The sequence below is a fragment of the Doryrhamphus excisus genome, linkage group LG19 (assembly GCF_037039965.1).
Source record: "Doryrhamphus excisus strain RoL-2023G ecotype Guam linkage group LG19, RoL_Dexc_Guam_v1.1, whole genome shotgun sequence".
In the NCBI taxonomy this organism is placed as follows: domain Eukaryota; kingdom Metazoa; phylum Chordata; class Actinopteri; order Syngnathiformes; family Syngnathidae; genus Doryrhamphus; species Doryrhamphus excisus.
This window is the reverse complement of record NC_136375.1, coordinates 12,981,657-13,004,095: the sequence shown is the minus strand read 5'-3', so window position 1 is coordinate 13,004,095 and position 22,439 is coordinate 12,981,657. Positions and strand designations below refer to the sequence as shown.

The window sequence follows — 22,439 nt, the reverse complement described above, 5'->3', positions numbered from 1 at the left end:
TATGTGAAACAGCCCTGAGTATGATTCAGTGCAGCTTCACACCAAAGCCAACGATAAACGTCAGTACATAGTTTTCAATTGCTTTATAACTTTACTCTCTGCACTAGTGCTCCCCCATGTGTTCGCTTTTGGTACTATCACAATTACCTGGCATATACGCCAAATTCAAACATTTTTATTTGTGCTTTTGCCAAAATCCCAATCCCATCACCATAAGGTGAAAAAAACCCCAACGCACTTCAAAGTACAACACAGTGCAACAATTGTGATAAGATTAACAAAAAAAACTCCACAAGCTTAGTGACTCGGGAATTGCAGTGGCTCGTCACTGACTGGATCCACTGTAAAAGACACAAAGCTTTTATATAATTTTTTATCTAATAAAGTAAAGCGGTACCGGTTGTGTCTACATTTCCACTGGTCCCTTGAAGCCTTGAAACATCTTTGTGTACAAGTCTTTCTCTTTGTCCAAGCTGTCTTTGTAGGCCCTGCATCACAAAGCAGCAGAGGTTGTTCGATAATGATTGTGCAGTGTTCCACCGTCTGTGTGGGTCAACGTGTGACATCAGCTTACAAGGTGACTTTTTTCAGCAAGTTGTTGATGTCACAGTCAAACGGCTTCTTGCGCTGGGCCTTGACGAGGGATTCATGAGCCTTCTCGTAGTTTTGCAGCTCCAAATAGGCCTGCCAAGGACAACAGCGCTTTTAAATCGATTTACTTTGAGTTTTCTTATTACAACCGATGACTGGAGAGGATCAAGTCTGACCTGTCCGCAGCGGAAAAGAGCCTTGGTGCTTCCCGAGTCCACGTCTAAAGCTTTGTTGGCGTATTTCAGAGCTTTCTGCAGGTTCTCCAGACGCAGCTCTGTGAGGGACAGGTTCAGGTAGAGAGGCAGCAACGCCATCTGAAGCTCCCTGGCTTCCACATCGCTCTGCTGGACCCGGTTGGCCAACACCACCGCCGCCTGTTGTCCGAGGAGTGCCCATGATCAAATACTTGACGCATTAACAAGCAGATGTTCATTAGAGTTACCGATATTCAAACCGATATGCCTAACTTTCTGCTTCTCAAAACCGATATCTACTTTTTACATGTGGGTTTTGACCTAATCAAGTATCCTGACATTACTACTACCAGGAGAACCAGAGTATAGAGCGGAGAAAGCCACCAGCTCTGGCCCAGCAAGGTGCACTGTATTCGGGCACATGCTCCGAGCAGCTGGTGTGACACCGCAGAGGTCTCTTGCAAACCTTTTGTACTTTTCAAATGGTGCGGCGCTGCCATTTCAGTTGGCTGATAAGGTTTTTTTGTGTGTGTGTTTTTTTTTTCCACACAGAGCATTTGGTAAACTTAGCACGCCAAATGTCTCCCTCTGTGAATGTTTACAAGTGGGGTTGGGACAGGCTGTTAAACTAAGGAGTAAGGGTAGTCTCGCCTCATTGGAGTGCTTTTTTCCTGTTATGGAAGTTATTGATATGATGTCATAATTCTCTCCTATCGGGCACTGCTAATTTTACTGATGTTGGACCATTGATACTTGTCCCAAGAGGCTGTTTATGAGCACCAAAAGGTGAGAAAAATCTGGTTTGCTCCACTTTTATAAGTTGAGGGTTTTCATGAGGCTTCACTACACATCTTAAAATGTAGCCTGGAGATCTTCCAACCATCTGTCTGTCAGCAAGTTTGTTCATGTTTTTCTACAGCCAACAAGCTAACTTAGAATAACTTCTTCTTCATTCAGACTTTCACCTGCTTGTAGCGCTCTTTGGCTTTCTCGTAGCGATTCTGCTTAAAGCATCGGTTGCCGAAACTGCGCAGCGTGTTGACCACTTCCATTAATTTGGACAGAGAAAATGTGTTCTGCTCCTCCTGAAAGAAAAAAGTTGTCATTAATGGAAAAGCTTATTCTTGATGTAGCGGATCACCGTACTGGACTCAGTGTGACAAAGTCATCCACTTCGCCGGAATTGAATATGTCGAGGATCTGGATTTCAAACAAAACTGGCGAGGCGGCCGGGATGAGCGGAGGACAGCCCAGTTCTCCGTAGGCGTAGCAAGGCTGCAGCAGGAAGCGGGAGAACTCCCCTTTCCGCATGGTCAGCAGGCCGAACTCCATTCCGGGCAGCGTCAAGTCTGTTTAAAGGGTTGCCTGTTAGACATGTTGAGCTTGTTTCTCTTCCATCATTCTCCAACCTTGGCCCAGCTTCATCATGCGCGGGTACTTCAAGTGAGTGGTGGTCTCGAACGGCCGGTCAGAATATTCCAGGAAGCCGGAGTAATGGACTGTGTGGGACAGAAGGAAAGACTTGATACATAATCATTAAAAAGTGCAGCAAATACGTAAGAAAGATATGTAGCTACTCAACACTGAAGCATTTTGGGGGACAGGCAGGCCTTCTCCAGGGTGGACCATTTCTTTCAGGATCCCTCCATTTCCCACGATGTCATCCATCTGCTGGCGGATATTCTCAAATGGACTCTGGGATAATATTCAAATAGACACCAATTTCAATACTTCCATTCCTTTCTCTTCACTGTTGACCATTGATGCCTTTCTCAAAGGTTTATTGGGATTATGCTGAATATTTGGCTCCACTGAACCCCTTCTATTATGTCATTTTCCAAAAACTATTTTCATATACATTTAATGAGGTATTTATAATATGTTATCGTTTAGAAAGTACAGCAAAGTTTGCTATTTGTGGTAGCTTAAAACATAAATTCTTACTTTGATCTACAGAACTACAATATCACTCTTAAGTAACTTTAGAAGCTAAATGCAAACAATGTTGAGCTAGCTACTTCAAAGGCTAGCTAGCGACAAGGCTTGGCGACGGGTTACATCCACTTCCGTTAGCATTTAGCGGCTAGCTCGCTAAAAGCTAGCCAGTTGACAACTCACCAGATTTCGATTTCCCACCGGTGAGCTCCACGGAAAACTTAATCCGTTTGTTGCCATTTTGTCGGCGGAGAGATATTAGGTAGTCGTTGACCGAACAGAAATAATGTTTTTGTGGGGGGAGGAGGAGGACACTTGACTTTCCATACACCTCGGTGTACAGTCACGTGACGTAGTTTGGCGGCCATGATGCCTTTGGAATCGCATTCCTTTATTTAAAAAATGACAATTCGACAAATGTCATTGATAGCTGCATTAAAAACGAAAAAAATAAATATTCCAATGCTTATGGGGACGTATAATTTACAGGTTGGCATATGTTCCCAAAGTGGGGTATTCATCCACTTGTAGGAGACATTTTTGGACCACTAGGGGTCCCAATTGTAATGGAAGTACGTGATTAAAAACGAAAAACTCTAGACTACTTATCTATTAATCAGTGTTTAAAAACTTTACCAAACTTACCAAATTTTACCAAAATATGACAATAAAAATACACATTTAAAAATTCTATTAGACACATAAAATATGTGGAATAATTGTACAAATATACATTTTTACCCACCTCATATGCAGCTCATTATGAAGCTAAAACACAAAGTACAATTACATATTTTTAAAGAGTTAGGAATATGAACCAAAAAATAATGTCATTGCAGTTGGTATTTAATTTAAACTAAACTAATGCATACAGAACAGTGACAATGGAATTTTCACATCTAAACAACAACAAATATGCCAGAACATTTGATTAAACATGACACATGTTCAAGCCTAATAAGAAACAACAAATATATTGCATGTTGTATGTGTAAGGTGTCATACCCTAACCCTACTATCGCTCCAATGATGTAGTTAAACAATACAAAAACAGTGGATCTGTACAGAATAATATAGAATATAATATACAGTATATATATTTATATGTACAATATTGGGGTATTTGTACAAGAACGGTGCTATTCCACATTTAACCAAATCGTTGTCATCATCATCATCAGAAGTTCTGCAGCTCAGCCGGATAGACAAAGTTGCTCCTGAAGAGTTTGTAGGCCAGGAGCTGTCCTCCGAAGATCATCATCACTAAGCCTGAGCCTACGGAGAGGAAGAAGAAACCTCAAATGCAATCATGAATCTGAAATCCGTTAAGGAGTTCTATCCTGCTCATTTGGGACACTACAGTCAAATTTATTTTCATGAAATATAGCCCATAAATCTCACCGCAGCACTAATGCGGATAAAGAAAATGGATGGATGGGACTCCGTAAATCTGTGCAGCCTCCTCCCCTGACCACGCCCACTCCATTGCAATTGGTCAGGGGTCAACAGTCGGCTTGTGAAATTTTCTTACCCCCGCTCACAAGATTTAGGAGTGGCATAAAAATGAATGAAAAACACAAAACACCAACTTCCAATGCGGGCGGCACTTGTGCATCATGTAGAACACGAGTAGAAGAGTCATAAAAGTTCCAACTGTAGCATCGGGCCCCCTTTAAGAACGTGAGGAAAGCTCACCCAGTGCGATCCACCAGTGCTCCGTCGACGGGAAATCTGACATCACTGCAAAAATGGGCAAAATATGACATTTGGTGAGGTCAAATGATACTTTTAGAATGTGCTGTGGGCCAATAAAAACAACAAATGGCCCCCGGACCATACTTTGGACACGCCTGGGCTCTTAACCTTATGGTACCCCCCATGTGTGTGTGTGTTCACCTGCTACAGTCATGGCCACGTGCAGCAGGGTGACAGTGATGGCGTAGTCCCACACCCACTCCTCCACTATCCAGGCGAACACCAGCCCCCCCAACACATAGGTGACCTCCGTGGAGATGACGCCCACTAGAAGGGAGGTAGAGAGTGCATGCTATAGAGCGAGACACCTGCAGCCATTTAGGGAGGAGAAGAAGAAGAAGATGCTCACCCAGGTATTTGGGGTTCTGCCATGACGGTTGTGTTGTGTAGTCAAACGGCGCCAACAGGCTGTTGACTTCGTGGACCCTGTATGTGACACGTAAACACGCTGAAACGTCAGGAAGAGACGGTGGAGTTCCAGTGTTGGGCTACCTGAGCAGGCCGATGCAGAGGCCGACCACCGTGTAGTAGAGGGAGTAGAAGCAGACCATGCACATCAGCAGATTCTGCAGGACGACCTGAGGAGAGGAAACAAGCGAAGGTGACTATGTTGCTATATTTGTTGTATTTGTTGTGCTCCCTTTGGGTTACGCTCAACATGCTAGCATGCATGAAATACTTGGCCCCCAACGGCAGAGATTTAACGCTTTCATGGGAGTATTCAGGTGGGAGGTGCATGTTTGAAACAGTGTGGTCTTGCACCCCCTTTGGGGAAACTCAGTTTAGACAACATTAAGATAGAATCCATGCTGATCAGGCAAAGATGCAAAGACGTCTATTCCAGGAATTCATTCATTTTCTACCACTTTTCCTCACAAGGGTCGCAGGAGGTGCTGGAGCCTATCCCAGCTGTCTTCGGGCGAGAGGCAGGGTACACCCTGGACAGGTCGCCAGCCAATCACATATAGACAAACAACCATTCACACTATGGACAATTTGGAGTTGTCAATTAACCTAGCATGTTTTTGGAATGTGGGAGAAAACCGGAGTACCTGGAGAAAACTCATGCATGCATGGGGAGAACATACAAACTCTACACAGAGATGGTGGAATTGAACCCTGGTCTCCTAGCTGTAAGGTTTGCACACTAGTCTGAAACTAGACTAATTCTGTCCAAATACAGTACAGTATACTGACCTACACTGCATTGCTTTTAGCATCTTTAATGCATAAAAGTATAGTGCCCTCCATCTTTAGAGTTTTGTATGCGATCCCAAGGGTGGAAAAAGTTGGTACACCCGTGGCGTATGCGTTTGAAATGGAGAGCAGCAGGCCAAGTGTGTGCTGGTCTGGAAGCAGAGATCCACACGCACAGATGAGCTGGTGCTATACTTAGCGGCAGTGATACACATCAGCCAACCCTCGGTTGGGCTTGTTTTCCCATCTCCGGACTAGACTGTACTTACATAAAAAGTGCTCTTGGAAGGAAGCACTGAGACTAAATAAACATGGGGGAATGTGGGAATGTTTCCCGCTATGTCAAGGAGGTGCACACCGAGGCGTCCTTACCCAGGTGTCGCTGGGTGTGGCTTTAAGCGACACAGGTCCATGGCGTTTTATCAGCGTAAATCCACAACAACGACAGCAAAAGTCCAACAACATGAATGGCTGCGACTCTGGCAGAGAGCACCTCACCTACATTCCTTCATTCATTCAGTCTGTGCTGGGGCGAGAGGAGGGATGGATTGAGGGGGGCTGGATTATTGAGAAATGGGATTACGACTAAGAAGTCTGAGTAAATCCCAGGAGGGATAACGGCGTGCAGAAACCTGTGTGCATTGAAACTGAATCCAAAGGAAAGGAAGTTGTGCTTTCTGGTTTACTTTTCCACCTGAAGCTGATGACCTCCTCACATCACCGCCTCACTTTGTCTCCTTATCTCATCGTGTTGGATTGGCTCAGTTCATTTATTTTTCCATAATGTAATATATACTCATATTTGATAAATATTTACCATATTTGGCTCTATATTTGCAATACAATAGGTTATTGCATTGCAACTTCACTGTTGTATCTCTTTATTCCTCATACATAGTTGTTTTTACATTGATTTATTTCCACATTTTTGTCCTTTATTACATATAATTTGAATTTTTTATCTTTCAAAAAATTACATTAAAATAATATGCAATAATATCTAGTTTTTGAATAGCATATTTATACCTAATTTATAAAAATAAAATAATAAATCTATAAAATAATACAAATAAGACTATCAATTAATCAATTATCAACTAGCAATAAAATAAATTAGAATAATATTATAAAATATAGACAAAAAAACTATTGAATGAATTTCCCCAATTTGTTGTTTTATCCTGCAACTTCACAGATTTACGGTCAAAAAATTATGTTTTCCTCCAAAAATAGAAAACAGACAATACACCATAGTTGTGTGCTATATAGATATACTATATAATACATAGACACTTTTACGGGCTTATAAATGACTCTTGTTATTTAGCAGTTGATGCCAGTTCCTAAAATGACCAGTAGATGGCAGTAAAGCCTGCCTCATTAGACTGGACGCGATAAGAGCCGGATAAAGTGCAGCCAAGCATTTTCGCGTTTGGCGTGTCGATAGCAGGAGCTCTATCCCAGCCCACGTCAGGCCAAAGGTGGGGAGCACCCTGGATTGATCATCCGTCAATCACATCACACAAATAAACAAGCATGTCCAGAGACATGCATGTTTTGGGGGCTGTGGGAAGAAGTACCCTAAAAAAAAACACAAAAAAACCCAACAGAGATTCAAACCAGGGGCCCTGCCAGCAATTCTGGATGCCATGAACAATAAATCGCATCTACCACTAGCTGCTGTCATCAGCACACCTTGAGACCTAACATTTTTTGCAATTGTCGTAATTTTCCCTCCTTATATGGATTGCTCTTGCCTTGGCAGCAGTCTCCATCTGTGTGCATGTACACACTGTGGAACACACACACACACAACAATGGACAGGTGAGAGCGCGTAATACGAGCGGAGAGGAAATCGCATCGAGCAGTCTGACTTTTTATGAAAGCGACGGTTTTGTGATGGAAATGTGATGCTCTTTTGAACTCATATTGTTTTGGCGAAGCCACCGCTTTACTTAACTAACTGGAATTGTTCCTCCTCACCGAAATCCAACCAGAACTCACAGGACAAAGTGTGGGGGTGGAACTATCGCTTTAAGAAAGGGTTTCAAACAGAGTGGGGGGAAAAGGACAAAGTACCACTTCCACACGGAATGGGAGGAGAACCTTTTTTTTTCACTCTGCATCCATGGCTGGCTCCATGGTGTGCAAGGTAGTGTAATGTACCAAGGATGGATGTCTTAGCCATGCAACATTACTGCTGCTTAGTAGCCAGAACACTACATCACATTTGCCTTTCAATGTGTTTTGGCTAAAGCAGCAATCATTATCATGCGAAGTAATGTAGATCATGTCTTCCCATATATTCCATAAAGAAGGGCGACCCCATCCTGAGCAGCGTCCCATCCACAAATAGCAACTTTTGACTCACAGCTTGTGTCAGACACACACTCCTTGGCTGCCTGAGTGAGGTTAATTTGGCTGCCACGGTAACCCGCATCAGTGTAACCATAGCGATGGAGTGCGGGGAATGTGGCGAGAGGAGAGTGGGGTATTTGTCCTTCACTGCTGTGCATTTCTTTACTCCAAGTAAGTGTGGGTGTTTGTCACAGCCCATCCTCAGTGTGATGGATGAAAAAGCTTACATTTACACGCATTCATTATTAAAGCGGGCCTAAAAACCTGCGTGTTGTTTTAGAAGACACTCAACTGAGTGTGTGCTTCCAGACGACAATGAAACGAGACAGAAAGAATGAAAAGACAAATCTAAAAAGACGGCGAGCGAGATGAAACAAATGGTGTTGTGTAAAGTGATGTGAACACACTACTTACAGATCCCAAGGAAATCAATGCATCCCACAGGGAGGATGCTGACAGAAAGATTGAAGCTCGCTGAGAGACCTTAGTGATGGTGTGTGTGTGTGTGTGTGTTTTATAAGTGCACACTCGCAGTATGTACGATGAATCATAATTAATTCAAGATATGTAAAAAAAAATATGGGGGAGGGCAAAGGAAGGATGAAAACAGAGAAAATCAAATAGACTGAGTTATTTTCACATATGACAGCCAAGAAATACATTTGATGTGTATACATATTCACATATGTATGTATGTAAATATGATATTTGACCCCCTTCTGTGGCTAAATAAGGCAAGCCAACCAGAATAGGAAGGCTGACATTGTCAGGGGCTGCACGAATGCTGCCGACACTGGGGGGGAGCTGCGGTTCACCGCGAGTAAACATGAATTCCAAAATGTACTGTGACATTCTGAAACACAAACTGGGCCAAATGGCAGCTCAAGAGGTCTTGGTCTTATCATAAGCTATACAGTGACTACTCTAAAAAAAAAATTCCAACAGTATACAGTATTGACCTTTGACAAGATATAGGTGCATTACAATGTCAGAGAACATGTTGGAATTCAGATTTCTTCTCAATGAACCGCAGCTCCTCCACTGCCGACAGCACTCGTGCAGCCCAAGACATGGTACAATTATCTTACAGCGCACTAATGTTGCTAGCTATTTAGGCAATAGCGTCTGCGTGTCGATACCAAAGCTATAAAAGCTGTACACTGACTCATCTACGTACAGTACATCCGTCCATGGATGACGGACTCGAGCCGCTTGTGACCAGATTCTGGTTCAGGGTATCATCTGTTGGCTGAAGCCGAGAGTGAAGCCACGGTACGTCGTGGCGGGCTGTCTCGCTTTGTGCTCATTTTCCAGCCTCTGAGAGAATGTAAACACCACCAAAAATGTGTGCGACCATGTCAACAAGCCAAAAGGTTGGACTCGCAAAGGACCACCGCGGTCGGGAAACATCTGAGGACCCCCTTGGGAGTTATTTCTAGCAGCCAGGCTTGTGGGGTTGTCCGGGTCGAGGTCAGTGGGGGGGGGGGGGGGGGGGGGCTGCCGAGGATGACATCCACAGGGCCGTACCAGCAAACAAGCCGTCTGTAGCAGTCAGGTCCGGCAAGTAAATACAGGAAATGAGCCGCATGCCAACATCTGTCATGTGTTTTCGGGAAATAAACTTATGCTGATAACATCTCACGGCCATTTTGAAAGTTGTACAAGAACAAGAACATTGTCAGGAGAGTGCAGACGTCTGCCAAAGGCTCAGCAACAGTGCCAAATAGCTACAACTACACAATATGCAACACAGGACTCTCCAGATGCTTCTTCAAGTCTTCTGCTGGTATTCTAACACACAGCACTAAGTATCAGTTGTTGTTATTCCACCCCAGTCTTGTAGGTGGCAGTAATGAGCAGTACAACATGATGGAGAAATGCCAAACACTGATTGTTGTGTGGATTAGCATTTAATCCAGGATCCATACAAAAAAATTAGAGTAGCTAGACATGCACAATAGTGGTGGGAAAAAACTGTTCATTTCAGTGAACCAGATCATTCATTAAAAAGATCCGTTCATTTCAGTCAATTGGTCGTTAGCCTGTGATCTCCCCCTGCCTAAAGACCCGTTCAGCCGTGTCGAGTCAGTCCATTCACTCATGTTCACATTCGTTCCGACTCAACTGAACGGACTGAACGGGTATTTTAGGTGTGGTGACCTTGTTGATTTTGTTCACAAAAAAGAAGTAGTTCTTTTGACCTGTTCGTTCATGACCGACACACCACTAATGCACAAGTACATTATTTTTAGAATAACATTTACTATGTAGAAATATAGTACACATGTTTTCAAGACAATATCCAAAAACCATCAAGATTTGTGATTTATAACACAAGTTTGCACGTCAAATACCTTTTTAGCTAGCTACAAGCCACAGTCACACAGATTATGTTGTTATGATTGGCTACTTGTTGCTAGGCGGAATTCTTGACTTAATCATAACTTTCCTAATGACAAAGTGAGCAAATATTTACTATGTGTAGAGTAAGCCCTCATTTATGGTGGTTAATTGCTTCCAGACCTGACCGTGATATGGGAATTCCTCAAAGTAGGGTTCAATATTAATAAATGAAATATTTTCATATTTTGATGGCATAGAAAACCCGTTTAGGACATAAAATTGATATATTTAAATATTATAAATTTTAAAAATAAATCATTATTTATAGAGGCTAGCCAGTTGTGTACAAGTGGTGCATTTAAAGACCAATTTACCCCCGGACAACCCAATGGCAAGCCCCTCCCCCTCCGTTATATCCACGCCTGACACATGTTCGCCCGCACGGAAGGGCTTTGGAAGCATTTGAAGAAGAAGAAGAAGAAGAAGGAGCGTAGAAAAGAAGGAGAGAACGCTGAAGGAATACTTAGAAATATTTCCCACAAAGACGTGTTTGTGTGACTCATCACCGGACCCAGAAGGCAACAGTTTGCTGCGGTGGATTTCGTGTTTGTTGGCTTTTAAGAAATCAACATTTTGACGCGAAACCACGGACGACGAGGGTTTTTTTTTTTTTTTTTACGCACAGCCAGTCTGGAAGAAGGACGTGACGACGGCGGCTCCTGTAGGTGTATTCTTCCAACTTGGTCGACTTTGGAGTCATTAAAAGTGGGCGCTTTTTGCAGAGCTTTTTTGATGAAGTGGTAAAAAGTGTTGAGGTTGGCGGCTGGAGTCTGCAGCATGCATGCATGCATGGATGCATGCATGTTGGATGTGCAAAAAAGTGTGGATGCTTGCAGCCTTCGCAGTGGAAGATGGAGATGTCTTCGGTCCAGACTGCATCCTCTAACGGTCCTCCCTGTCTAATGGACCACTGACCCCGGCAGTTCTTCGTGTAAAAGGTAAGTAAGAACACTCACTGTGCTGACTGAACAATGCACAAAGCATCTCTTCTACAGCGCCTGTTATGCATATTTCATCTTCTTCAATATTGCATGCACGACTAAAAGCCTATTCATTATTTCTCAGCACTTGGCAGTATTTACTCATCTTCAGAGAGTCCACCGGGGTACATGATACACTATCTGGTCACGTCATTAGGCAGCCCTCATGTCATGTAACACCGGCATCAACAAATCTGCATTAACTCCAGATCAGAAAGTTAACTTTTGGGGGGTTAACTGAAGAAAAGAGAGTTTAGAGCAGCGGTCTCAAACACGCGGCCCGCGGGCCAAATGTGGCCCGCAGGACACTAGTTTGAGGCCCCCGCCTTGATATGAAATTTTAATGTTAGTTTGATATGGATGCTGTTTGGTATCATGTACCCAGAAAAAATTATTACGTTTGATTAATGTTCATGTTAAAGGTTAAATAACTGTTAATAGTTATCCTCCCTATCCGTGTGGAAGTGGTAAGTTTTGGGCTATTTAAGTTTAAAGGAAATAACTCGAAGGCTACCGTTTCGGTCGCTCGCTCTCTAGTTTGCGAGTTAGCATGTGTCTCAAGACCCTGCAGTTGCGCAATATGTTGTAAATAAAAAGAGTATAAATGTGACTATAGTCGTGTTTTGTCATGTCTACAGGGCTCTAATAATGCTTTGTTCATTTTAATCTTGTGTTTTTTTTATAACACAAATGCTAGCCATCATACAACGACAACACACATTTTATCCACTTGTATGGATATTTTGGAGCAAGAAATAGCCATTCATCAACGATATTGACATCGCACATCATACTGAGAGCTGTTTGTAAATATTCAGTTGGTTCATTTAGCGCTGGAAATTGTTTCTAGATAAGCCGTGATAAGTTAATTTCCACAAAGTAGGATTAATAAACAAGATCTTTTTATCAAAAAAACAGTTTACGATAATCTAAATACAGTTTAAAGCATTGTTAGAGCCCTTTAGACATGAAATAACACCCCTATAGTCCCATTTACATACATTTACTACAAGGTTTAACATCTAATCATTAGACAAATGGTTTATGACTTGCAGACCATTATTCTGAAATTCCATCCGTCCATTTTCCATGTTGCTTATCCTCACTAGGGTGGAGCCTAGAGTGCTGGAGCCTATCCCAGCTGACTTTGGGCAAGAGGCAGGGTAAACCCTGGACTGGTCCCCAGCCAATCACAGGGCACAGTTCATAATTTGTCCCTGTTTTGCTTGATGGTGGCCATGTTTTTCAAGCAATCTTGCTCAAATTTGGCACACGTGTGCTTACCCGTCTCTTCAAAGTCTGTTCCGAATCTGGTGACATTTCAACCAGACAGCGTAAAGTTACGGTGGCCATTTGGTAGAGCTGTGTAAGAAATTTTAATGACGCGCGTTTGTGATGGCGTCTCGTATCAGCCGTCTGTGGCTTTACAGATGCCACCAGGGTAAGGGTCAGAGGTCATCACTGCAGGCTTGTTTGCAACCGTCCTTCCATGGTCAAATATCCATCCCTCATCCTCGTCCTCCTCCGCAAGTAAAAAAGAACAGTAAAGTGTACACAGTGTTCTCAGCGAGGTCAAACGGGAGCTTTTAACGACGCGTGAGATGCTACTGCTTCTACTTGGATACAATTTTGGCTAAATTCTTCATTTAAGGAAGTCAACAGGTGAAGCGACATTTTTAAATAACAAGTGTTGGAGAAAACAACAACCAGGGGACAGTTTTGTGTCAGGATGGAGTGTGGGTGACTGACAGAATGAGTAATCCCTGCTGGAATCCACACACACACACACACACACACACACACACACGCGCGCTTGGCATGATTCTGCATGTGATGATTCAATTCCAGATTCAATGGAGTGCAAAGAGACAGTCAGTCACAGCTAAAAGATGCCAGACGTTAAAGACACACACACACACATCTGAAGGCATGCATCATCAATGGAACAAGGAGCTTTCTAAAAAGGTTGCTGAGGAACGTACGCTGGTGAAATACAAAGAAAAAAGGCTGGGAGGGAGAAGACAAAATGACATCTTTTCCTGACGAGTGACTCACCCCTGGAGGAGGAGGCCAACAAGAGAGAGAGAGAGAGACGCGCGCCGCCCTTCCCGGCCCCGGCGCTTCACCCTTTGATTGGGACGCCCCCGTGATGATGCTCCTCCCGGCTTTCCTGACAAACGATAGACGGGTTCTGGAGGGGGAATGGCTGGCTGTGCAATATAAATAGACACGTGTAAGCTGTGCATACACACACAAGGATTTCATTTGCACTATTTCAGTCATGCCTCTTCCGTCAATTTGCTGGAAAAGCCAGACGCGACCAGGAAAACATACCAAGTTGTCTGAAAAAAAAATGTTATAGAACACCAGAAGACGGGCATGGACCACAACGTTTCAGGCATCCAGCTACTCTTTATGATATTGTACTTAAAAAAAAAAAAAGTCAATTGCCCCCGGACTGCATTTTGGACACCCCTGGTCTATGCACATATAGCTAGTTAGCTTCCTCCATCGCAAACGAACAATGGCAATTTCTAAGCGACTGGAAGGGTTTTATTGCAAACGTGGATGTAAAATCGGAGGAGAATGTCAACGTCAAGCTAGGAGAAGCGTTTGGTGGGGGGGTCAAAAATAGAAATTTTTATTGGCGTCTCCATTGCCGGCATTTTTTGCCATTTGCGGGTGGTCTCACACGTAGCCCCTACGAATAGCAGAGACCTTCTGAGAGCTGTCATGTAGAGGTACGGTATACGTATACGGGAATGAGAAAATGGAAAGGAAAATCTTCTCTATCTTTGACCACATGGTCATTTATGGATATTTAAGTTTAATGCAACAACACTGCTGCTATTGTAATAAAAAAAAAAAAATCAGGAGGTTGCCTACAGCCACAGATGTTCATGTGAGTGTTAATTGGAGACCTTTGTTGTTATTTAGCAGTTGTAATGGTTTTATTTCATTTGAACATGCATCAGATTACATTTGAATGCAACACATAATCAGTTCACAGTTCCACATGTCCGAAAGGAGTAGGAAGAAGCAAAGCTTATTAAATCTTACCCCTCCATCTGGTACTTTTACAATCTGTAACTGTCACATTTGTTCACTTCCTGCTTTCCTAATATAGTTTAAGTTTTATTTTACTTTATATGAGCATCCAATGACATAATGGGTACCATAGTAACTGCCAATATAGTGAGTGATATGTATAGCACATCATGATTCTTGTTTCTTGAATTGGCTCATCGTTGTGCATTGTTTGCCAACAACAAAACGCCTCCCAGCTAATAAAATGGACAAGGTTATTTAAGAAGTTATGGAGCCAATTTCTTGAAGTGAAAGAGACGTTATTATATTATATATTTAAAATCTCATGTCCATTTCATCCTGCTCAGGAAGTCATGTCTTCATAACTCAAATATCTTCTCCAACTAAGCCTTTTACCTCCAAAGCCCGCCGGAAGCGTGTCAGGTGACCTTACCAACCACAACAAGGATTGTGTATTCGTCTGGGCAGGCCAAAAAGCCGTCTTTGATGCCTTCGTATTTCGCTTAGTCAGCCTGGTTTCAAGTGAAAACACAGAGTGGCGTGTTAAATGACTTCCACTGTTGCCACACATCCAAGGGCGATGCATCCGCTGTTCCATACGGTGTGAAAGGCATACCTGTGCTCACAGCTGGCAGTTGCCATAGAAACGTGTCACCTAGCAGCAGCGGCAGCTTCGAAAAGGGTCGTGCATCATGTGGAGTCCGTTATAGATCAAAAGGCATCTCCTCGTGCGTCTTCTGTGGCAGAGAAAAGCGCTGTGGGCCACGGTGATTTGGTGATCAGTGGGGAGTTAGCTTCCTTGCGTTGCCACTGAAGAAGAAGGGGAAGTTAGGAGCCACTGGAAGGGTTTTTATTGCAAACGTGGATGGGAAATCAGAGGAGAATGTCAACATCAAGAGGCAGGAGTTTGGCATGTGTCAGCTACGGGTCCCAAATGGCCACGCATCACACACTTATTGTTTTTGGTTTTAGTTTTCCTGTTAAATACTATTTTTCCAATGTGTTGGGGGCCACTTTGGATTACCCAGCATGTAATAAATGTTACTATTTACTAATCCGACACAGTGTGGATGCCGAAATCCAAATCCCGGGAGCGTTCCCGTGTCATTAACACCCCCTCGAGCGGGGTGTTACCCTAGTTAGCGGGTGTGAGGCGTTGGTTTGAGTGTTGTCTTGTCGTCAGGCATCTGATGTGCTATGACATCTCTTTGAGACACCTAAAGTAGACATGCACTTGTCACAGTAATGGAGAAGTTTTCTACTCCCGCTCCTTTACAAAGTAAAGGTGCTGCACCGCACAATACAAATGAACTCCCTTTTCTTCAAGCATACTTGACTGGAGAGGAAAGGAAAGTCATTGTCCTTGTGTGATTGCAGCACCACGGAGATGACTGACATGGAAAAGGCATTAAAATGTGAGACGTAGAGACATGAGAGCGAGGGGGTGGAGGAAATATTTGGTCTTTTGTGAGACTCCCAGTTCTGATTGGTAAATGTGCAAAGAAGGTAAAGTGACAAAAAGAACACTAATTACATTTGAGACAGTTTAAAAATAGATCCGTGTGGGGAGCATAAAGCGGAATAGATTGAAAACATTCCTCATCCTGCAAGGGGAAAGTGGGAACCAAAATGGTCACCCTGGTTGTTGGACGCCAGCTCCGGTGGCTCTAATCTTCTTAGCGCTTCAAACGGGACAATGCTAATGTCCATGCCATCTGAGATTAAACAAGCATTTAAACCCAAATGAAGGATGTGCTCAAAATAGATACGTTTGTTTTTAAGCCCTCTGACATTTGAATAACTATTCATATCCCAGATGAGGGCAGCTGGTGATGATTCAGATTCACTGGAATGCTATGTTAAGATACCGCCATCAATATGTAAACAATCAATAACACTGATCCTGTTTCCCTACGCCTTTGTCATCTTGATTTATATCAAAAATCATTACCACAACTACAAGCTTGACCAGCAGCGAACCTGAGAAAACTCTTTCTAGAGGAGACATGGGTGCTGTAAGAAAAACGTCACTGTCATGTTGGCAATGTATTTTTCATGACCTCCTTTCCGAGGCTTCGCTACACGTCTCAAAATAAAGTCAGTCGGTGTGATCATGTGATTTTTCATCAGCGAATGGGCTAATTCAGCAGGATGTTGCTGTGAAGTCATGAGGTGGACGAACACAGCTCATTAGCATTAAAGCTACAGACACACATCCTGTCTGAATTTCAATATCAAGGCTACTGTACATTTTGGAGAACATATTTCCAATACGCTATTGTGGGACCTTTCAGACATATTTGAAATTGTTGAAAAATGCTAGAAAAAGGGCAGAACTAAGACATTTTGCTGAACAACTGTCCTACAAATGACTGTCGATAAATGATATTATTAACATTATTTTTTCAAAAGTAAAGAGCATATATGGCAAAATTCAAGTATACCATATCAAAAGGAATACACTTTCATTTTTCAGGAGTATTTCACATTTGAATTGGAATGTAAAAAGAAAAATGACAGAAGCTAGGTATGACGTCTGGCGTCATACGGAACTGCATGAGCAATCCAGAGGTGGTGGTGACAAAGCATACCCATTCGGGAACAATGCGTGTTGGGGCATACTGCATGTACACTAGACATAAACAGTACTTGGAGCGTGGCATTTCGTGCCAATGCGCAGTGCACAAATTGGTCTCCATGCATTGCCAGAGGGAACTTGCGGGACACTGTGGAGGCAAACTTGGCCCAAGTGTCCTCAGAATCCACGGTATGGGAGTACATTAAGCAAGGTCACTACCTTGTGTTTTTCCCATGTGTCTGTCCAGGTCTAAGTATGACAGCCGCAGCGGGTGTGCTAACAGGCTTGGCAAAGCTTAAGCGGCAAGACTCGGCCCGCTCTCAGCAACGGCCCATCCCGCCCACATCAGGGGGCCTGGGCAATGGCGCCTCGGAGGGTGCTCCAAGGTACTTCTTGCACATCCAGCAGAGCGTCAAGCTATTGATGTTGTGTTTGTTTAATATTATTTCTACAGGAAACGTAAGCGGCGTGCGGATGTTGTGGTCGTACGCGGCAGGCTGCGCCTCTACTCTGCATCAGGGTTCTTCCTCCTCTTAGGCCTGGTCATCCTGGCAGTAGGGATTGGCATGGCCACACTGGGCTACTGGCCACAAAGCGAAAGCTCATCCTCAGGTCAGCCCCCGCCTGGAGGAGGATCTAAGACGCAAGCTGGCAGGGGAGCCAAAGCGTCCGACTGGGGAGATGCGAGCGATGCCAGCGTGACTGCTGCAGCAGATGACGCCACGGGGAACACCAGCACAAGTGGAAATGTGGAAGGTAATTTGACTCGCAGGGTTTTGGTTTGTTTATTTGACAAAGTGTGAAGAGGATGAGTCACTGTCTGCATGCAGGTTCGCCTTCCAAGCAACCGGGGGGCGCTCTGACGCGTTTCCTGGAGCAGCATCGCCACTCTGAGAGGATGAAGATGCTCGGGCCCTTCACCATGGGAATAGGGATTTTCATCTTCATCTGCGCCAATGCTATTCTCCATGAAAACAGAGACAGAGAGACAAAGGTGGGCTTGAGATCCACAATCCGCCAATCAGTCATTTAGTCTAAATGAGCAAGTGCAATGAGTCTTGAATGGAGACGGGTTTCCACGACTCGACTGGCAACTTGTTTGTTACAGGACTTAGTTTCCTTAGTGCCTGTAGTCGTCTGAAAGCAAACTTTATTCCAAGCTGATCCTCGGCTGTTGCCGTTCTATTCTTCTTCGTGCTGTGTCGTAGATCATCCACATGCGAGACATGTACTCCACAGTCATCGACATCCATCGTCTGCGGCAGAGGGAGCACAAGCAGCACCTCCAGAACAACAACATCTATGCAAGAGAAGACCTCCGAGCCTTCGGCGCCGATTACAACCCTCTACTGGACTTCTCTTGGGTTGGAGGCGGAGGGGTCTCCATGGAGGAGGAGGTACTGCTGGGGGAGGAGGACGTGGAGCGGCAGAGGGAGCAGATCAAGTTGGACTGTAGCTTCGCTGGGTTGTTGGCGCCGCTCTACAAAGATCGGGCTTTCCCTGGTTTGGGTCCATCGGACGCGGTGCGCCCTCAGTGGTCAGTGGACGGTGACGGCGAGAAGGGAGGACACCACGCTCGCTCCATCGTGTCCTCCTCCATCTCTGCATTTACACTCCCTGTTATTAAACTAAACAACTGTGTCATCGACGAGCCAGACATGGAGGCTATTACCGAGGAGGAGAGAGGAGGACACAGGAGAGACGGTGAGATGTCACAACCTCTCAGTGTCATGGAGTCTTTGGCGGTTCCGGTGGCGTCTGTTGCTAAGGCCTCCAAACCGCCGGGCCTGCAGCGGAGTAATTCCGCATCCTTCGCCTCATCCTCCTCCGCCCGCTCGTCAGTGTCTTCATCCTCCTTGTCGCCAGCTCCGTCCTCTACCTCCGGCTGCTGGCTGTCCCCCGGAGCAGCCAGAGCCGACTTTGGCTCCAACTCCTCCCTGCACATGCTCAGCAGCCACTCCAAGTCTCTAGACCTGGAGCGCAGGCCCAGCATGCTCAGCGTGCACCGGGAGCAGCGCAAACACCCCAGCTGGCCCCGCCTGGACCGCAGCACCAGCAGCCGCAGCATCGCCAAAGGCTACACCCGGCTGGAGGACAGAGAGGACCACGGGGAGTGCCACATGGATGCCGCAACGCCTGCCGCGGCCAAGCATGACTACAGCAAGCGAGAGAAGCTTCTCATGATATCGAGGTCGCACAACAATCTGAGCTTCGAGCACGACGAGTCGAGCGGCGGTGGTGGCGCGCTGAAGAGGGGCAGCTCTGAGACCCGGTTCTGAGGTGTTCAAAGAACTTGTTTTGTGCTTGTTTGTAAAACAAATGGCGGCCTTTTTGGGACAAGCTGCACTTTGCGGGGAAGCAACTCAAAGATACTTGAAAGTAGAGCTGGAGAAGAGCTTCGGCAGGAACACAAGCAGGGCGCAGGTTTGTGGGTCAACGCCGTTCTGCTACAAAAGGCTTTGAAAGTAGATTTTTTTTTGTAGAAGTGTTATTCAATAAAAGGTGGCAAGCTGTCATTTCTAGCAAGGTCAGTGGAAGTTATTTTGTAAGCCAGGTCTGGTCACAATAAATGACGGGCAAAACTAGCATTCCTACAAAGCTGAGCAACCTTAGCTAGGATGGGTACCGGCAAAGATCCTTCAGGGCTGCATTTGCATATCAAAATATGGGAAATAGGAGAAAAGAAGGGATTTTCATTTTCATTCATTCCCATTTTTTCCATGGGGGGTAAAAATACAGGAAGGAGACAATGGCGCCAACTCACCACCAGCTGCGCCCATCTCTTCACCCGAGAGTCCAAAACATATGGCTTCAAGTACAACGACACAACCATGAAGTCGACCATTGATGCCAAGTCCACATGTGGACTCTCCGGGTTGGGGATGAGAACCTGCTCCAAGTGGAGAAGCTCAAGTATAAAGAAGGAAGAAATATCAACAGGCGGATTGGTGCGGCGTCTGCAGTGATGCGGACTCTGCATCCGTCCACTGTGGTGAAGAGGGAGCAGAACCATGTTCCAACCCTCATCCATGGTCATGAGCTTTGGGTCGTGACCAAAAGGACAAGATCGTGGGTACAAGCGAATCAGAATCAGTTTTCTCCGTAGGGTGGTTGGGTTCTCCCGTAGAGATGAGGTGGCTCCCGGTAGGAGAGACACATTGGAGAGACTATGTCTCTCAACTGGCCTGGGAACACCTCGGCATGTGCCAGGAAGAAGAGAAGAGGAAAAGATTGGAAGAGGTGGGCCAGGGCACGGTATGGTTGCTGTTGATTGATTGTTCTTCATGATAACCAACACACATCATCACAGTAACACACTTGTGAAATATAGGTGGATAAATGTGTGTTCATCGTTTCATTCTCCATTCACTCCTAAGAATCTCCATTTAGATACAGGGTTGTGTTTGCAAAAAGTGCTTTTTCCTCTTCCGTTCCATCCAGTGTGTTTTGTCAGCAACAATGCTGTATGTCTTCCGTTTAATGACACCCATGAATGCTTTTAACAGTTGAAACAGTCCCCAGTCAAAGCACAAGAAGTGCAGGAATGAGCTCAATGAATCGTTGATGTCTTGAATAAACACTTTTTCATGGAAACCTGCATTGCTGCATGGAAAATACTACTTACTCCTACTTTCAGGAATTCTACATAAGAGCAAAGGACGGGTGAGTCATGATTAATCATCACTCAGCTGTGTCTGATACACACACACACACACACACACACACACACACACACACTGAAACATGAAATACGTGCACACAATTCAGAAGCAGGCAGCCGATGACGCGTTGTTGTCGTCAGGTGTAACCGTGGGAACAGCTTCTAAAAGACTTTGTGTAACGACTGAATATGAAGAATCTGCTACTACGTAGTACTACTACCACTAGTGCTACCGCTGTTACATTCAAGGCACAAAAACATGACAGTTTGCTGAGGAACTTCAGATACTTCCTTCCAGTAACCATGTTCTGGTTGCTAAGCGCATCATCCTAACACAGATGGCGAGTAATCAAGTGGAACACAACGTGCAAAAGACAGCGCTCCTGTCATATAGAAGATCTTTGAAGCAGTAGATTGAGGAAAAACAGCAGAGCGTTGCGGTCATATTGATGGTCTTTGACTCGTGTTATTGCAAGAGGTCCTAAAAAACAGCAGAGCCAAATCATTTTGTCATTTGTCAACAAAGGAATAAGCACAGGTACCAGTACTTCTATGAGGGTTTATATGACGAGATGAAACTACAGTAAGTCCCAACGGATCACATGTTTATAGACACCTTGATGGAAAAAAGGAATGACTTTGAAGGCCTGGGATACAGGTGAGACCTCCCCAGCGTGAACCGACAGAATTGATTTTTATTTCTTTTATGTCTCTGGGTAATAAGGCGGTGCTTTATTGTGGGCTGCTCGGTCCTACCATGCACACGGCAGCAGCAGGAGGTGTGGGCAGTTGGCTGACAGGATGCGCTAACGAACAAGCTAATTACTCCAAAGCATCAGCATGGGAGTGAATGGATGTAGTGAAGTGTGGTACAACACTGCTGCAAAGATGATGGTAGTAGTTGGGAGTATTTCTTTTAACAATATTTCAATGATAATCAAAAAAATTAGGGTTCATTTCATAACAATCCTGCATTATCTACAGTCAGGATGTCATTGGCTTCACAGATATGGAGTTTTAGCTTGTACATAGTAGCAAATACAGAAATCAAACACGCTAATACACACGCTACCCCTGTTTCTGTGCCTCAGCTCTGTACAATGCATCATTAAACAGTCTATAGTCTCCACTTTACTGCAGTCTTACATTTTACTGCTGCCCGCAGTCTCCCCTCGGATAAAATGAGCGTGAAATAACAGCACATTTTGTACTTTGATTGACTTAAACGGGCGTAGAGGAACGGCACGGCAACTGCTTCGAATTTAGTGGAGTACGGGGAGGATTAAAAAGCTAACAAGTGTAATTCATTAAATGCGGCCATAAATAGCCACACGGGCATCTGTCTGTGATTTTAGTTCACCGCAGGCGCCTCATGTGACACACTGACAACACTCCTCATCACTTTGCACCAACTCCAGACCAATTAAGCAGAAAAGTCAGCATCCCTGCCGCATGGGAGGAAGACCCTCGCGGTGACAATTCCACACGTGTGTGTGTGTGTGTGTGTTTGCATGGCTACAGGGCATCAGTGGGAGTGCCCGACTAGTTACCATGGCAGCCTGCGCATGGCGGAAAAGTTTATGTCACATGTGCAAAACAGCGGGATGGACACGTCAGGAAAGGTCAACACAATTCATGTACAGTATGTGACACACACACACACACACACACACACAGTGATGGGGTGGACTAAAGGGATGCTGTATGAATATATTAATGAATGCGTTCATATCTAAAT

The 22,439-nt window shown here is 44.6% G+C and overlaps 3 protein-coding genes across 8 annotated transcripts in view; 1 reads left to right on the top strand and 2 right to left on the bottom strand.

Moving 5' to 3' along the window:
* Positions 1 to 211: 211 nt before the first annotated feature.
* On the bottom strand, positions 212 to 3,070 carry fkbp6 (FKBP prolyl isomerase 6). Its single transcript, XM_058057471.2, has 9 exons — positions 2,904 to 3,070; positions 2,363 to 2,480; positions 2,195 to 2,284; positions 1,932 to 2,134; positions 1,751 to 1,870; positions 768 to 965; positions 575 to 684; positions 398 to 488; positions 212 to 341 (listed from the first exon to the last, which is right to left on the bottom strand). The coding sequence occupies exons 1-8, from the start codon at positions 2,958 to 2,960 to the stop codon at positions 407 to 409; spliced, it is 978 nt and encodes a 325-aa protein (XP_057913454.2). The 5' UTR covers positions 2,961 to 3,070; the 3' UTR covers positions 212 to 341; positions 398 to 406.
* A 116-nt stretch (positions 3,071 to 3,186) lies between these two features.
* tmem244 (transmembrane protein 244) overlaps positions 3,187 to 22,439 on the bottom strand; it is a 29,469-nt gene continuing 10,216 nt past the window's right edge. For 4 of the 6 annotated variants that reach the window (XM_078798834.1, XM_078798836.1, XM_078798835.1 and 1 more), the window contains 5 exons: positions 4,968 to 5,053; positions 4,825 to 4,901; positions 4,617 to 4,742; positions 4,416 to 4,460; positions 3,539 to 3,995 (listed from right to left, as the gene is read on the bottom strand). In XM_078798834.1, the coding sequence (XP_078654960.1) occupies positions 3,898 to 3,995; positions 4,416 to 4,460; positions 4,617 to 4,742; positions 4,825 to 4,901; positions 4,968 to 5,053 (432 nt within the window). In that variant the 3' untranslated portion in view covers positions 3,539 to 3,897. Of the gene's footprint in view, positions 3,996 to 4,415; positions 4,461 to 4,616; positions 4,743 to 4,824; positions 4,902 to 4,967; positions 5,054 to 6,044; positions 6,203 to 13,469; positions 13,713 to 22,439 lie in introns of those variants that run through there. The other 2 variants (XM_078798833.1, XM_058057476.2) reach the window with 2 other exon arrangements.
* On the top strand, positions 10,788 to 20,640 carry tmem200a (transmembrane protein 200A). Its single transcript, XM_058057468.2, has 5 exons — positions 10,788 to 11,372; positions 17,288 to 17,426; positions 17,495 to 17,796; positions 17,871 to 18,034; positions 18,249 to 20,640. Exons 2-5 carry the CDS (start codon positions 17,296 to 17,298, stop codon positions 19,317 to 19,319), a joined length of 1,668 nt encoding a protein of 555 aa, XP_057913451.2. The 5' UTR covers positions 10,788 to 11,372; positions 17,288 to 17,295; the 3' UTR covers positions 19,320 to 20,640.